We start from the raw sequence: 15,517 nt of genomic DNA, 5'->3' as shown, positions 1-15,517 counted from the left end.
CTGCCTGAGGATCCTGTTAGTTTTGTAGCAATTGATTACACACTATGAAGCATTCTTTCCCTTTCTTTCTCCTCTATTACCCAGCTGCTTTGGGTGCCTTAAAGTTGTTGCTAATCGAGGACCATACTTAATAGTTGTCAGCAAGCACAGCTTTAAGGAATGGAATAGTGTTGAGATGTTTCAGCAAGATGATGTCCACTGCAAACTATTACCTGGTGCCAAAGTCTTATTTGCATGTGTTCCTGGTGAGTGTCCAACCACAACAGCCACCTAAGGTTTTTTATAAGCCACCCTCGAGGTATCGTATGCTAGTGCTACTTTGCTTGCACATTGGCCAGGTTACTCAGTTAGGAGGGTTTTCATTTCCCCTTCTGACATAGTTTACCTTCCCTTCTTACAGAAATCTTATGTATGGCGTGGTGAAGCTCATGAAGATTGTGGGACAGCTCTCGGATAAATTTTACTACACAGATTGTCTCTTTTTTGGAGCAATTATCTCGGCCACTGACCCAGGTATCATCATGCTATTCCATTATTTAAATCTCCAAACATTCAGAGCAACCATTAACTTTGGTTGCAGTAGGGAGACTGTAGAGGTACCAGGAAGTGGTCTAACAGATGGCTTTTCTAAGAAGGGTGTGCATTTCCCTTTTGCTTGTATTATTATTAAGATTTTATTTATTTGAGAGAGAGGGAGAGCATGAGTGGGAGGGAGAAGCAGAGGGAGAGGGAAAAGCAAACTCCCGACTGGGCAGGCAGCCTGACACAGGACTTGGTCCGAGGACCCTGGGATCGTGACCCAAACCAAAGGCAGATGCGTAACTGACTGAGCCACCCAGACGCACCTGTCTTTCATTTTAGAATGTCTACTTTGGCCATAATTTTTACACTTTAACTGCCCTCTTCCTCGGTGTTGTACTTTTTGCCTTCATTTAGGAAACAATATCATTTTATAAAAAATTTTCTTAGTGGAAATGCATGCCAGTATCTGCAGCGAATGTAATGTCCTTTGTAAACTCCTTTTTGTTCAGCGTTCCTGCATGACAGCACACTGTGACCTGGTTCCTATTCATTAATCTCTTACCTTGTACTTTCCCGAGTGTTAGTGGAACCAATTCTTAAAAGTGGAATTATTGGGACGCCTGAGTGGCTCAGTGGTTGAGCGTCTGCCTTTGGCTCAAGGCGTGGTCCCAGGGTCCTGGGATCGAGTCCTGCATCGGGCTCCCCATGCGGAGCCTATTTCTCCCTCTGCCTATGTCTCTGCCTCTCTCTGTGTGTCTCTCATGAATAAATAAATTAAATCTTTTTTTTTGAAAAGGTAGAATTATTATATGCCCCCCACCCTGCTCTGCAGCTCAAGAACGAACAAAAGAACCTCCCTTCTCCCAGTTGGAACCTATAATTAAATCAGTTCACATCAGGTAGTTAAAGCTATTTCTTCCGTCTGGTGTCAGCCATTGAGAGGACATTGTAGGCAAGGAACTTATGGAGAAAGAGTTGGTGCTGTCCCAGTAGTGGAGGTGGAAAAGTCTTCTCAATGTTTATGATGCCCTCTAACACTCTGGATAGTAATGATTTTTTAAAGATACTAAGATTCCCTCCACCACACAATTGTGCCATGCCTCATAGGAGTCCTCTAGATCAGTGCGATGATAAAAATGTGCTCTGTTCCATGCCCAGAGTCAGGTAGCCAGTAGCCACATGTGGCTACTGAGTTCTCGAAATGAGAGGTAGTGCAACTGAAGAACTGACTTGAAAATCTTATTTTATGATAAGTAATATAAATTTTAATAGCTGCATGTGCCTGGTAGCTACCCTATTGGATGGCCCAGCCCTAGACAGTTGTGTGATTCTGAAACTATTGCTGTCCCAAAAGCCATTGACCTCTCTTACCCCCATAATGTAGCCCAAACACTAAATAAACTGGTATCAAAGACATGGCTGGTTGAAGTACCCTGGTTTTGGAAAAAGAGTGTGGGATGTGGAGTTGTAGGTGGAAGTCTGAGCCCTGCCTCTCACTGACCAGGTGGCCTGGGCACACTTTGTCTCCTCCATGTCGATTTCCTCCTTCATGAAGTAGGAATAATGATACCTGTGTCCCAGGACTATTGAGAACATTAAATGAACTAACACATGTAAAGCACTGACCACAGCATCTGCTAATCATGTTGGTCTCTAGCCACATCTGGCTCAGGCAGAGATTTCTTTGTTTTTTGCTATTCAGTTTTTTTAAGTTTATTTATTTATTTTTTTAAGTAATCTCTTCACCCAACATGGGGCTCAAACTCATGACCCCAAGATCAAGAGTCACATGGTCTTTGAGTCAGCGAGACATCCCCCCACCCTGTTTTTTTTAAATATTTATTTATTTACTTATTTGAGAGAGAGAGAGAGAGAGAGAGAGAGAGAGAGAGAGCACACACACAGGGGAAGAGGGAGAGAGATAGTCCTCAAGTAGATTACCCACTGAGTATGGAGCCCGATGCAGAGCTTGATCCCAGGACCCTAAGATCATGACCCAAGCCAAAATCAAGAGTCAGATATTAACCAACTGAGCCATCCAGGCACCCACCACCCCATGTTTTCTTAAAAAATAAATAACAGGTCATAACTTAATTCAAGCATGTTTCTAAAGAGCACTCCCAAGTAGCTTTATTATTTTCATACTACAATGTCTGTGACTATCTCCAAGTATGTGTCTGTTGAGAAAAAGATTCTGCATAAGTCAAGGAAAGGTGTCTAGTCTCTCTGAAAATATATTACTAACTATACTCATCTGTAACTTTTTAAAAAAAGATTTATTAAGAGAGAGAATGGGGGAAGGGCAGAGGGAGAGGGAGAGGAAGAGAGAGAGAATCTCAAGCAGACTCCCCACTAAGTGTGGAGCCTGATGTGGGGCTCAATCTGATGACCCTGAGATCATGACCTGAGCTGAAACCAAGAATCAGACACATAACTGACTGAGCCACCCAGGCACCCCTCATCTGTAATTTTATCACTAACTTCTTACACTAGTACCACCAATAAGCAAAGGGAGGTTAGTGTAACATAAGGATCACTGGGCACCTGGGTGGCTCAGTTGGTTAAGCAGCTTCTGCCTTTGGCTCAAGTCATGATCTCAGGGTCCTGGGATCAAGCCCCACATTGGGCTCCCTGCCCAGCAGGAAGTCTCCTCCCCCCCCAATAAATGAATAAATAATCTTAAAAAAAGATTACCAGTGTTGTTTTCTGACCTATTGAGGTGTTGCTTCATTTAATTGGATAGAAAGGCTTATTTTTTCAGATTATCTTCCTAATTGTTTACTTCAATTTAATGTGTCCTTGCTGTGGTAGAAATTAATAGAAGGCATCACCACGATACACCGTTGTTATTTGGCCTGTGGAGATTGGCACAGTAAGGGTTTTATATAAATGAAAGTTCTAGAAAATTGAAGTTAAAACTTATTAAACACCAGGACATTAACTTTAACTGCTTTTTAATGGAAATTTTTCTGAAATGTAGAAAGATTTTTTTTTTTTTGCAGATTAAAAGCCTTTCACCAGTTTCCTAAAAATCTGTTGTTTGAAAACATGGGCCATAAAAGAGATAAAAACTTAAGTGTAGAGTTAGAAGGGACCATGAGATCAAATAGACTTCTTGTGCCTGGTGCATCCAACAATTCTAGTATCAGGATATGTAGTGGTATTGATTGATATGAAGGAATCAGAGTCCTTGTCCCTGATGACACCGAATTTGGCTCAAGACACCAGTCTTTGGTCTTCCCGTTGAAGGAGACACCATACACGTGGGGCGGTGTGGGTGGCTCTGTGACCCAGAGCCATCTCCCTTCTGTGGCTGTGCGTCAAGGGTGCCATGTGCCATCCTTGTGGACTGTTACTTCAGAGAGACCCACAGCTCAGCAAAGGAAAATGTACGTTTCCAACCTGGAGCACATCTCTAGCAGCTACACGAGAAAGTAAGCACTCATTCCTTTCTATGAACCCTTATGAAGTGATCCCTCTCATTTTAATTCTGTCACCAGTACACCCCTCGAGTGATTGGTCTTCAAAATTTGTGATCGGTCTCGGAGAGAGTAATTCTCTAGTTGCATCACCCAGACTGTTCAGGCTCTTGCTTATCCTTTGACACTCAGTTCCAATATGCCACCTGCCTACCCATTCTTCCCTGACTCTTTCACTTACTTGCTGCCACAGCTCTTGAGTCAGGCCCATTTTGTATACAATACTTAACCACTTTGTACTGAGTGTTTGCAAGTGCTAAGTGCTCTTTAATATACAGATGAAGCGTTAAGGTGAAGTTCATTCATCGAATGAACAAATTCGGGTTCTTGAATTTTCCTTCTTCCTACACCTGCTACTTTATTTTTCTCACTCCTCTTTAGATGCCAGTACCAGAGGTCTTCAGTCAGTGAATTGTAATTTCTTAGTCCGTGTTCAGTTAGCAACAGCCCTTGTGACCCTGCTCACTCTAATTTCAAGGGTCCCACTGTGGGGGGTGGGCAGTCTTTACTCTTCACCTGGAGAAGCCACTCACCCAATCTGTCACCCGCTCTGTCATCTTCTAGTTGTCCACACCCACACCACTCCTCTTGCTCAGGCATAGGCTTGCTTAGGAGGGGCACACAGGGGTTTCTGCCTTGTTTTATAAAGTGATGGGCAGGGAGAATGAGAAATTGAAAATCAGATCAGCCAAATTCAGAGCAGGGCCATGTAAGTGTTCATTGTTATTAGTATTAACTATGCAAGCTAGCTTTTATTGTCATGGTAAGTGAGTTAGCTATATGTTGTTTTGTTTTGTTTCATTTTACTACTGGTAACTGTAGGATTTTAGGAAAACAGTGTTGCAAGTCAAAAGGACTCTTAACCAAATTATGGAAAGAGGCCAGATGTCCAACTGATGGATAAAGATGTGGTATATACATACAATGGAATATTAGCCGTCAAAAACATGAAATCTTGCCATTTGCCACAGCGTGGATAGAACTAGAGGATATTATGCTGAGTGAAATAAGTCAATCAGAGAAAGACAACTACCATATTATCTCACTCCTATTTGGAATTTAAGAAATAAAACAGAGGATCATAGGGGAAGGGAGGGAAAAATACAACAAGATGAAATCAGAGAGGGAGACAAACCATAAGAGACTTTTAATCATAGGAAACAAACTGAGGGTTGCCAGAGGAGAGGGGATGGGGGAATGGAGTAACTGGGTGATAAACTATATGTTAATTAGTTGGATTTGAATTGGGAAAAATTGAAAAAATAAAGTATAACTTCCAGTTTACAAGGTATACAGTGAACAAAGGGACAAGTTAAAAGCACAAAGAAACAATCATAACTCTAGAAGACAGGTCATTCTACAAGGAAATGATCTGATCTTCTCAAAGAAATGTCAATATCATAAGAAAGGAGTAGAGGAAGGAGCTTTTCTAGATTAAAAGAGACTAAAAAGAAAATCAACTACAATGAGAAAATCTTGACTGAATTCTAGTTGAAAAATCATTTTATGGGACAAATGGGAAATTTTAGATATAGACTGAATATTAAATGCTAAAAGAGGGGATGGCTCCTGAAAATCATCGAGCTCAAACCCCTACTTCACTAAGTCTTTGGACTTTGCTGTGTGCTAAGTTTTCATAGGCTGTTGGTGGCTATGTGGGATGGTGTCTATTTTCCCCTCCAGATTTACTCACCACCCTTCTCCACCCTTCTTTGGATACCAGGAGGCTGATCTATATGGAAGATTTCAAAGGTTCCTTTGTCTTCTGGTTTCCCATTGGATTTGTCTACAGGAGAATACCAGTGGGAGACTGGAAGGAGAATGGAGATGCAGGGTCTTGGCTGTGTCCTTAGGACAAAGATCCTGTCAGGTGACCCTCACAACACAGTTCCTGGTTCAGGCAGTCACACCTTCTCTGAACCCTCTGGGCCTAGAGATGGTATAGGATGGTCTCTGTTTTCAGTGACATGTACTGTCCTCTCTCTTGCGGTTTTTCCATATTCTGCCCACATTTCTATAAACAATGTCTTCATTAAATACTTCTCAGATTGCTGAGTTTGAGGGTGCTGTCTCTTTCCTACCATGACCCTGACTGATAAAGTCCTGGGCCTCAGGTCTCCTAGGCTGCCAGCCCTGTGCTCTGTTCATTGAGATTAGCCTCCACCAGCCTTGAATCCCTGGGTGACTGATGTGACCAGAGGCCTCCGGTGCTTACCCCAGTGGACGTGTCATAAGTAATGGATAAAACTTCTCTTGGGTTCAACCACTCAGATTTTAGGAGTTTTGATGTTGCAGCAGAAAGCAGCCCATCAGACAGGGCCTGTTTTCTCATCTCTGAATCAGGGGAAACTATAGTACTATCCACCTCAGGTTTTATGAAGACTGAATGAGATTGGAAAATGTTTAGCATAGTGCCTGCTTCATGTTTAAGTCCTTAGTAACTGTTGTTGTTATTAGCATTATTACTTTTTCATCAACATTGGGTTAAAACAAGATAATTCTCTTTTAAGATTTTATTTATTTATTTATTTATTTGAGAAACTGAGCATGTAAGCACAAGCAAGGGGAGGAGTAGAGGTTCGAGAAGCAAACTCCCTGCTGAGTGGAGCTTGATGCCAGGACCCTTGAGATCATGACCTGAGCCAAAGTCAGATGCTTAACCAACTGAGCCACCCAGGTGCCCCAAAGGAAGATAATTCTTTAGTCACATAATGATAAACTATTAGAATTAAGGTTTTGTATTAGAGTTCTTCAGAGAAACAGATATAGGTGTGTGTGTGTGTGTATGTGTGTATGTGCATGTGTGTAGACAGAGAGAGAGTAAGAAAAGAAATTGAGTGATGATAAAGAATTGGCTCATGTAATATGGAGGTTAAGAAGTCCTAAGATCTGCTGTCCAAAGGCCTGAAAACCAGGAAAGCCAATGGTGTAGTTCGAGTTTGGGTCCACAGGCAGGAGGAGACTATTGTGCCATTTGAAAGGCAGGCAATAAGAGTGAAGTCTTCCTTACTCTGCCTTCAGCTGACTGGATGAGTCCCACTGACATTGGAGAGGGACACCTGCTTTACTGAGTCTTCGGATTCAAATGTTAATCCCATACAAAACCTCATAGACAAACCCAGAACAATGTTTGATCAAATATCTGAGGCCCCCATAACCCTAGTCAAGTTGACACATAAAATTAACCACCACAGGTTTTCTGGAAGGAGCCACAAATATTGTTCATGTAATAAGCAATCCAGAAAATAAGAATTCTTTTTAGCCAAATCCCTAAAGGTTTTCCTGTTGTGTTACCTGATAAAGTGTATTTAAAGGTAGATGAAAAATATTGCCCTTGTGTCCTGTTATGAAGATGACATGTCCTCCAGCAACTATGGCTATGGGCAGTGCCCCCTGTTGATGTCTGGTTAGTGTCCCAATGCTTAGAGTGATTTGAGCATGTACATGTATAATTACTGGGAGCAGCCTCATGATAGAGTCAACACTTTCCTATCCAAACTGTTCTTTGCTCACTCTCAATAAGTGAATTAAACTTTTTGAAAAGGGAGAGCATGATGGGAACAGTGTAGCTTTGGAATCTTCCTTAATCCTGAATTGAAATGGAGAAAGCAGTACAGCAAGAGAGAAAACACAGAGAGAGAGCTAGTTGGCAGAGTACCCACAAATCCCCAAATATTATCTGCTGGGGTCAAGCCACCAGCAGCAGTGAGACTTAGGGGTAGGGACTGCAGCAGTGCAGGAGGAAGCAGCGCGGAAGAGAGGTGGCTGCTGATCATTTTGACTGCCAGCAAACTTTCCTAAACTCAAAGGGGGAGGAATCTCCCCTCGAAGTAAAGAACTTTGTAGGCACATCCGGATAACAACAGTTAAGGCTGGGAGGCACTTTACAGGCTCCAATCTATGAGTGACAGCAAGGACACCAGAGGAGATTTGAGGCCGCAGAAATGACCTGAGCCCTCATGGCTCTCAAAAAATATCCCGTGAAAATATCTCTGGAAGGACAAAGCCACTTCATAAGAAGGAACTGCTAAGGACCACAGGCCCTGCGTGACAGGGCATTAAAGGAGAAAGCAAACTCAGATACCAGGGGAGGAAGAGACCAGAGGATGTAGATTTCTTGAGCATGAAGGAGGTGGCGCCACATTTTCAGTACTTCAATGTAAAACCAGCAGAGGGAGCCTTAGAGTCATGAAACGAGGAAAGCTGATCTAGGTCTTCCCCCTACCCACCTCACTTAAAATGAGCAGCAGCAATAGGTTGAGATCGGACTTCATGCAAAGTTTAAGAAACCGTGAGGATAGCCCCTCTGAATAGCATACGAAAGTTGCAGTTAATTAAGTAATATCAGCAAAATAGGGCACCAAAGCAGAATATTACTAATATTCCAATGAAAGCTAAAGGAAATTAAAGGGGTACCTGGGTGGCTTAGTCAGTTGAGTACTGGACTCTTGGTTTCTTTTTTTTTTTTTTCTTGGTTTTTGCATGGGTGGTGATCTTGGGGTCATGATCTCAGGGTGGTGGCATCAAACCCTGCATAAGGCTCCACATTCAGTGCAGGAGTCTGCTTGTCCCTCTCCCTCTGGTCTTCTCCCCTCCCCCCCAGTGCTTTCCCCCTCTCTCAATAAATAAATAAATAAAATGTTAAAAAAAAAGGAAATTCAGAAAATGATAGAAGTTATGAAAGAACTGTATACATCATGATTGGAAAATTCAGAAATGAGAGGAGTAAACACTAGGCATTATGGAAAGTGTTCATAGAAAGGAACAAGTCGAGGAACCCAGGCAGTAAATAAGATATAAAAAAATATTTCAAAAAGTAAATGTAAAAATGGATAAAATCAAGCAGGGAGTATACATCAGGTGATCAAACTATAAGTAAATGCAAGAAAAAGAAGATTACTATAAAATCAGATTGGTGGTTACATTTGGGTGAAGGAAGGGGCTTGGAATTAGAATGGAACATATAAGTGAGCTTCCAAGGGGGCTGGCAAAATTCCATTTCCAAAACTGGGTGATGGCTACAAGAGTGGTTAGCTTGTAGTAACTCACAAAGGTAAATATTTGTTTGGTTCTGTTTTCTAATTGTGTCTGTTAGTAATGCTTTTGGTTGCAATAGCAGAATTGCCTGGCCAGTAGGAACTTAAACAGACAGTTGTCTATCTTAGCTAATGGCCCTCAGCTGGTGCCACGGCTCCTGCTACAATCAGGTGTCTGGGCACTCCGTGCTTCTATTTCCCTGCCCTTGTGTTTCAGATACACTTTAGCTGTCATGGAGACATAGATGACTATGCTACATCCAGCCTCTCCACTCTCCTCCAGGCAGGAAGAGGTGACACTCACTGCAGGAGGAGTTGGAGAGGCAAGTTTTTAAAGTCCTTATGGTAGAAACAAACAAAGCAGAGGGTAGTTGGGTGTGAGCGTAGAGAGGAGCCTGCACACATGTATATATCTACAACAGTGGTTCTCCACGAGGCAGGTGGGTGACTTTGCCCCTCAAGAGACATTTGGCAATGCCTGGAGACATTTTTGGTAGTACAATTGGTGAGGAGTGTGCAATGCTACTCATATCTAGTGGGTAGAGGCCAAGAATGCTGCTGAACATCCTACCTTGCATGACAGCCACCCACAATTATCTGGCCTAAACTAGTACTGAAGTTGAGAAACACCAAAATGCTTTCAGGGACATTAAGGTCTGAACTGATTTAATAATAATAGTAATACATTATTTGTCTGTTTTTAAAGATTTATTTTTGAGAGAGAACATGTATCTGAGTGGGGGAAGGGGCAGAGGGAGATAATATCAGAGCAGACTCCCACTGAGCACAGAGCCAGATGTGGGGCTTAGTCTCAGGACCCATGAGATCAAGACCAGAGCCAAAACCAAGAGTGGGACACTCAACCAACTGAGTCACCTAGGTGCCTCCATTACACATCAATTTGTGTTTTTTACTTAAATTTTTTTCATGAGTGTGCAGTAGAGTGGAGTTTTCCAGAGGCTGCATAACATGTAATACTATCTGTTGGTCGAATACAGAAGCAGATAAGAGAACCATCTGTCTTCCATTAATCTAGATATTAAAGAGTTTGAAAAACTGTGAAACAATGGCTCCCTTCAGCCTTTCCCCTAAGATCAGGAACAAGACAGGGATGTCTACTCTCACCACTGCTTTTCAACATAGTACTAGAAATCCTAGCTTCAGCAATCAGGCAACAAAAAGAAATAAAAGGCATTCAAATTGGCAAAGAAGAAGTCAGACTCTCCCTCTTCACAGATGACATGATCCTGTACATAGAAAATCCAAAAGACTCCACTCCAAGATTGCTAGAACTCATACAGCAATTCGGCAGTGTGGCAGGATATAAAATCAATGCCCAGAAGTCAGTGGCATTTCTATACACTAACAATGAGACTGAAGAAAGAGATATGAAGGAATCAATCCCATTTACATTTGCACCCAAAAGCATAAGATACCTAGGAATAAACCTAACCAAAGAGGTAAAGGATCTATACCCTAAAAACTACAGAAAACTTCTGAAAGAAATGGAGGAAGACACAAAAAGATGGAAAAATATTCCATGCTCATGGATTGGAAGAATTAATATTGTGAAAATGTCTATGCTACCCAGGGCAATTTACACGTTTAATGCAATCCCTATCAAAATACCATGGAGTTTCTTCAGAGAGTTAGAACAAATTATTTTAAGATTTGTGTGGAATAAGAAAAGACCCCGAATAGCCAGGGGAATATTAAAAAAGAAAACCATAGCTGGGGGCATCACAATGCCGGATTTCAGGTTGTACTACAAAGCTGTGGTCATCAAGACAGTGTGGTACTGGCACAAAAACAGACACATAGATCAATGGAACAGAAGAGAGAATCCAGAAGTGGACCCTCAACTTTATGGTCAACTAATATTCGACAAAGGAGGAAAGACTATCCCCTGGAAAAAAGACAGTCTCTTCGATAAATGGTGCTGGGAAAATTGGACAGCCACATGAAGAAGAATGAAACTAGACCATTCTCTTATACCATACACAAAGATAAACTCAAAATGGCTGAAAGATCTAAATGTGAGAGAAGAATCCATCAAAATCCTAGAGGAGAACACAGGCAACCCCCTTTTTGAACTTGGCCACAGCAACTTCTTGCAAGATAATCCATGAAGGCAAGAGAAACAAAAGCAAAAATGAATTATTGGGACTTCATCAAGATAAGAAGTTTCTGCACAGCAAAAGAAACAGCCAACAAAACTAAAAGAAAACCTACAGAATGGGGGAAGATATTTGCAAATGACCTATCAGATAAAGGGCTAGTATCCAAGATCTATAAAGAACGTATTCAACTCAACAGCAAAGAAACAAACAATCCAATCATGAAATGGGCAAAAGACATGAACAGAAATCTCCTAGAGGAAGACATCGACATGGCCCACAAGCACATGGGAAAATGCTCCACATCACTTGCCATCAGGGAAATACAAATCAAAACCACAATGAGATACCACCTCACACCAGTGAGAATGAGGAAAATTAACAAGGCAGGAAACCACAGATGTTGGAGAGGATGTGGAGAAAGGGGAACCCTCCTGCACTGTTGGTGGGAATGTGAACTGGTGCAGCCACTCTGGAAAACTGTGTGGAGGTTCCTCAAAGAGTTAAAAATAGACCTGCCCTACGACCCAGCAATTGCACTGCTGGGGATTTACCCCAAAGATACAGATGCAGTGAAACGCCGGGACACCTGCACCCCGATGTTTCTAGCAGCAATATCCACAATAGCCAAACTGTGGAAGTCGCCTCGGTGTCCATCGAAAGATGAATGGATAAAGAAGATGTGGTTTATGTATACAATGGAGTATTACTCAGCCATTAGAAACGACAAATACCCACCATTTGCTTCAATGTGGAGGGACCTGGAGGGTATTATGCTGAGTGAAATAAGTCAATCAGAAAAAGACAAACATTATATGGTCTTATTCATTTGGGGAATATAAAAAATAGTGAAAGGGAACAAAGGGGAAAGGAGAGAAAATGAGTGGGAAATATCAGAGACAGAACATGAGAGACTCCTAACTCTGGGAAATGAACTAGGGGTGGTGGAAAGGGAGGTGGGCGGGGGTTGGGGTGACTGGGTGATGGGCACTGAGGGGATGAGCACTGGCTGTTATGCTGTATGTTGGCAAATTGAACTCCAATAAAAAGAAATTAAAAGAAAAAAAACAGTGGCTCCCTTCCCACTAATTTTTTTTATTTTGGAAAATAGAATTATTTTTCATTAAAAATATGTATGTTAAAGGGCGCCTGGGTGGCTCAGCTAGTTACAGATCTGCCCTTGGCTCAAGTTATGATCTGAGGGTCCTGGGATTGAGCTCCCTGCTCAGTAGGGAGTCTGCTTCTTCCTTTTCCTCTGCCCCTCTCCCCAACTTGTGCACTCTTACTCTCTCTCAAATAAATATTTTTAAAAATAATGTACATTAACATGATGGAGTTTATTCTTAATTTTAAATGCATAAATATTTAAATTTTTTGCTTTATTTAACACAGTAAATATCAATAGCTATTGCTCACAAAACTAAAAGCAGCTATTGGTGGGAACCAGAAAAGTAATTTTTAAGAGTATAAAGGAGTCCTGAGACCAATAGTTTAAGAACTGCTCATATGTATAAGAGCTGATTTTTCAGTGTCTAAGGAACGTGAAGACTATGAGAAGTGGAATTATATCTGGTCTGTCATAAAAGAAGACCTTCAGTATTTTACAAACCTTTATTAAAACCTTCTTTGTGCCCTGACCCTAGCTGGGTTCTGGGAACACAGTGGTAGCGGGAATAGGGTTTCTATCTTCAAAAAAATTTCAACCCACAAGTGGAGCCAAAACACATTCACTGTGAGGATTTTTTAAAATTCTTATAACAGAGGTATTTTCAAAGTATAATAGGATTGCAGTGGAAGGTGCAGGGTTGCCGCATGGTGTCATTAGAATCGAGCCTCATATCAGACCTCATTCAGATCAGGAAGACTGTCATTTTTGTTTCATTTCCTTTCTGTCTCCTAAACCATCCTGTCCCGTCAAAGGTAGGAATTGCCTCTATACATTTGTCACCAGTGGCTTAAACTGAAACTAATTTCTATGCTTTTTGCCCATTTTTAGTGACCGTACTGGCAATATTTAACGAACTGCATGCAGATGTGGACCTTTATGCACTTCTGTTTGGAGAAAGTGTCCTAAATGATGCTGTTGCCATTGTCCTGTCCTCGTAAGTAACAGTATTTCTGCCCTGGGGAAGAGAGCCTCTGGCTTCCAGAACTTTCTGGGCTAAATTCAGAGGCTTATCTTAAAAGTGTTAAAGATTGAACTGGGTGTTTTTCTAAATGAGGTTTATCAGCTCTGTTGCTAAAGTGATGTTGCTTTGTGCACTTGGCAGTGATCTGAATGCTAATGCCAGCATAACAAGAGGGCTGCGGATTAAAGGAATACAGCACTGGAGGTGCTTGGCAGATTGTAGATACTGATGTTTGTCAGTCTTTGTAGGTACCATGGTGTAAAGGCAGTACAGTCTGTTTTAACACTCTCTTCTTTTTAAATCACAGGTCTATAGTTGCCTACCAGCCAGCAGGGCTGAACACTCATGCCTTTGATGCTGCTGCCTTTTTTAAATCAGTGGGCATTTTTCTAGGTATATTTAGTGGCTCTTTTACCATGGGAGCCGTGACAGGCGTTGTGACTGCTCTGATATCCTTTCTGTGGTTTCTGCCCCCACCTGGGTATGATTGTGTGCTAGTACACTTGTAAAAACAAGGTCTCCGTTCTCCCTCTCAGAAGTGATTTTTTTTTTCCAGAAACAAATCTTAAATCGATGGTTCCACTGGGGTCTGGGAGCTCCTGAAACGTGTCCCTTTGGTGAAACATGACAGAACACTATGTAGCTAAGAGGCTGAGAAAAAGGTTGGGAATGTGATTCTAGCCTTAGCTCTGTACCTGACCTTTGCGCTCTCTTCCTCCTGTGAATCAGTGGGAGATGGGAGTTCGGGGAGAACATTGGTTGTAGAGGGGTGAAAAGTGCTGAGAGGAGGCTGGGGATCAGGGACCACCACAGAGATGGTCAGGAGGGAGCAGGCTGGGAAGTACTTTAGCCTCCAACGTGCTACTCGCCCCCTGCTGTTGCGGATCACAGGGGCTAATGTGGCCATTAACTACCTGGGGCCATCCATCAGTGGGAATTACTGCAAGGTGGCCTTCTGTAAGTGAAGGATCATATGATATTTGGTTAAAAAACCAACCAACCAACATAAAAGCAAAGTGTGGAATGAGCAGGCAGTCCCTCAACAAGTGCGCTGAGTCCTTTGCCATGTGTTCTTGCAATGGCATTTAGATCCCCTGGTCCAGTGCAATGTGATGGAAGCCATGGGTGCCAGCCACATCATCTCAACCTGCAACCCGTATACAATCAATGTGATCCCATACATGCCATTTTTATATGAAATTTTTGAAATGTGGCACGTTTTTTGCTCTTCCAGCATATCTCTGTTCAGACTGGCCACATTTCAAGTGTTCAGAATCCACACATGGCAAGTAGCTACCATATTGGGCAGCACAGATTTTGCTGCTCTCCCCACACAGGTCCTTTTGATGCCCTGGGGACTTGTGCTGCCCCATGGAAGCACACATGAAGTGGTTCCATGCTGGCCCGCTGGGGAGGGGCAGTGTTACAAGGGGAATCTCTGGTCCCCAGAAGTGACATGAGCACCTCATAGCTGCCCCTAGAGTTGTACGTTTTTTTTCTTCACTTCTTATGCATTCACGAGGCACCTGTTGTAGAGACTCAAGTTCACAGCAGCCCACAGAGGTCAGGGTCTCACTGACCTACTGTCTGTCCCCAGGCCTGACTGAGGATGAGCCCAGCACTGCTGAGACTAACCAGCCAGTCCCCCCTCAGGCCAAGGTGGTGCCCCTCAGAGCCCTGGGCATTACAAGGAGCACGGAAAACCTATTTCCAGTTTTTTTTTAAGATTTTATTTATTTATTCCTGAGAGACACAGAGAGACAGAGACACAGGTAGAGGGAGAAGCAGGCTCCATGCTGGGAGCCTGATGCGGGACCCAATCCTGGGACCCCAGGATCATGCCCTGGGCCTAAGGCAAGCACCAAACCACTGAGCGACCCAGGGATCCCCAGCCACCTAGGGATCCCCTATTTCCAGTTGCTTTAGAAAGCTCAGTTTCTTTTTGTTTCTTTTTTTAAAAAGATTTTTATTTATTTATTCATGAGAGACAGAGACAGAGGCAGAGACACAGACATAGGGAGAAGCAGGCTACCTGTGGGGAGCCCGATGTGGGATTTGATCTAGGGACCCCGGGATTATGCCCTGAGGCAAAGCCAGACGCTCAACTGCTGAGCCACCAGGCATACTAAAAACTCAGTTTCTGAAGAAAGTTTTATTGAGGTAAAATGAACATAGTGTATAACTCCCCCATTTAAAGTACATGCTTGGGGATCCCTGGGTGACTCAGCAGTCTG

At 42.6% G+C, this 15,517-nt stretch overlaps 1 protein-coding gene across 3 annotated transcripts in view; it reads left to right on the top strand.

Moving 5' to 3' along the window:
• Nucleotides 1–15,517, top strand: part of SLC9A7 (solute carrier family 9 member A7) — a 147,732-nt gene that overhangs the window by 79,777 nt on the left and 52,438 nt on the right. For all 3 annotated transcript variants that reach the window (XM_041741643.1, XM_041741644.1, XM_041741642.1), the window contains exons 5-7: nt 401–513; nt 13,151–13,256; nt 13,591–13,732. In XM_041741643.1, the coding sequence (XP_041597577.1) occupies nt 401–513; nt 13,151–13,256; nt 13,591–13,732 (361 nt within the window). The remainder of the gene's footprint in view (nt 1–400; nt 514–13,150; nt 13,257–13,590; nt 13,733–15,517) is intronic.

The sequence above is a fragment of the Vulpes lagopus genome, chromosome X (genome assembly GCF_018345385.1).
Source record: "Vulpes lagopus strain Blue_001 chromosome X, ASM1834538v1, whole genome shotgun sequence".
Lineage (NCBI taxonomy): Eukaryota > Metazoa > Chordata > Mammalia > Carnivora > Canidae > Vulpes > Vulpes lagopus.
Note: the sequence above shows the minus strand (reverse complement) of the source record. Positions and strands in the feature narration are given on the sequence as shown.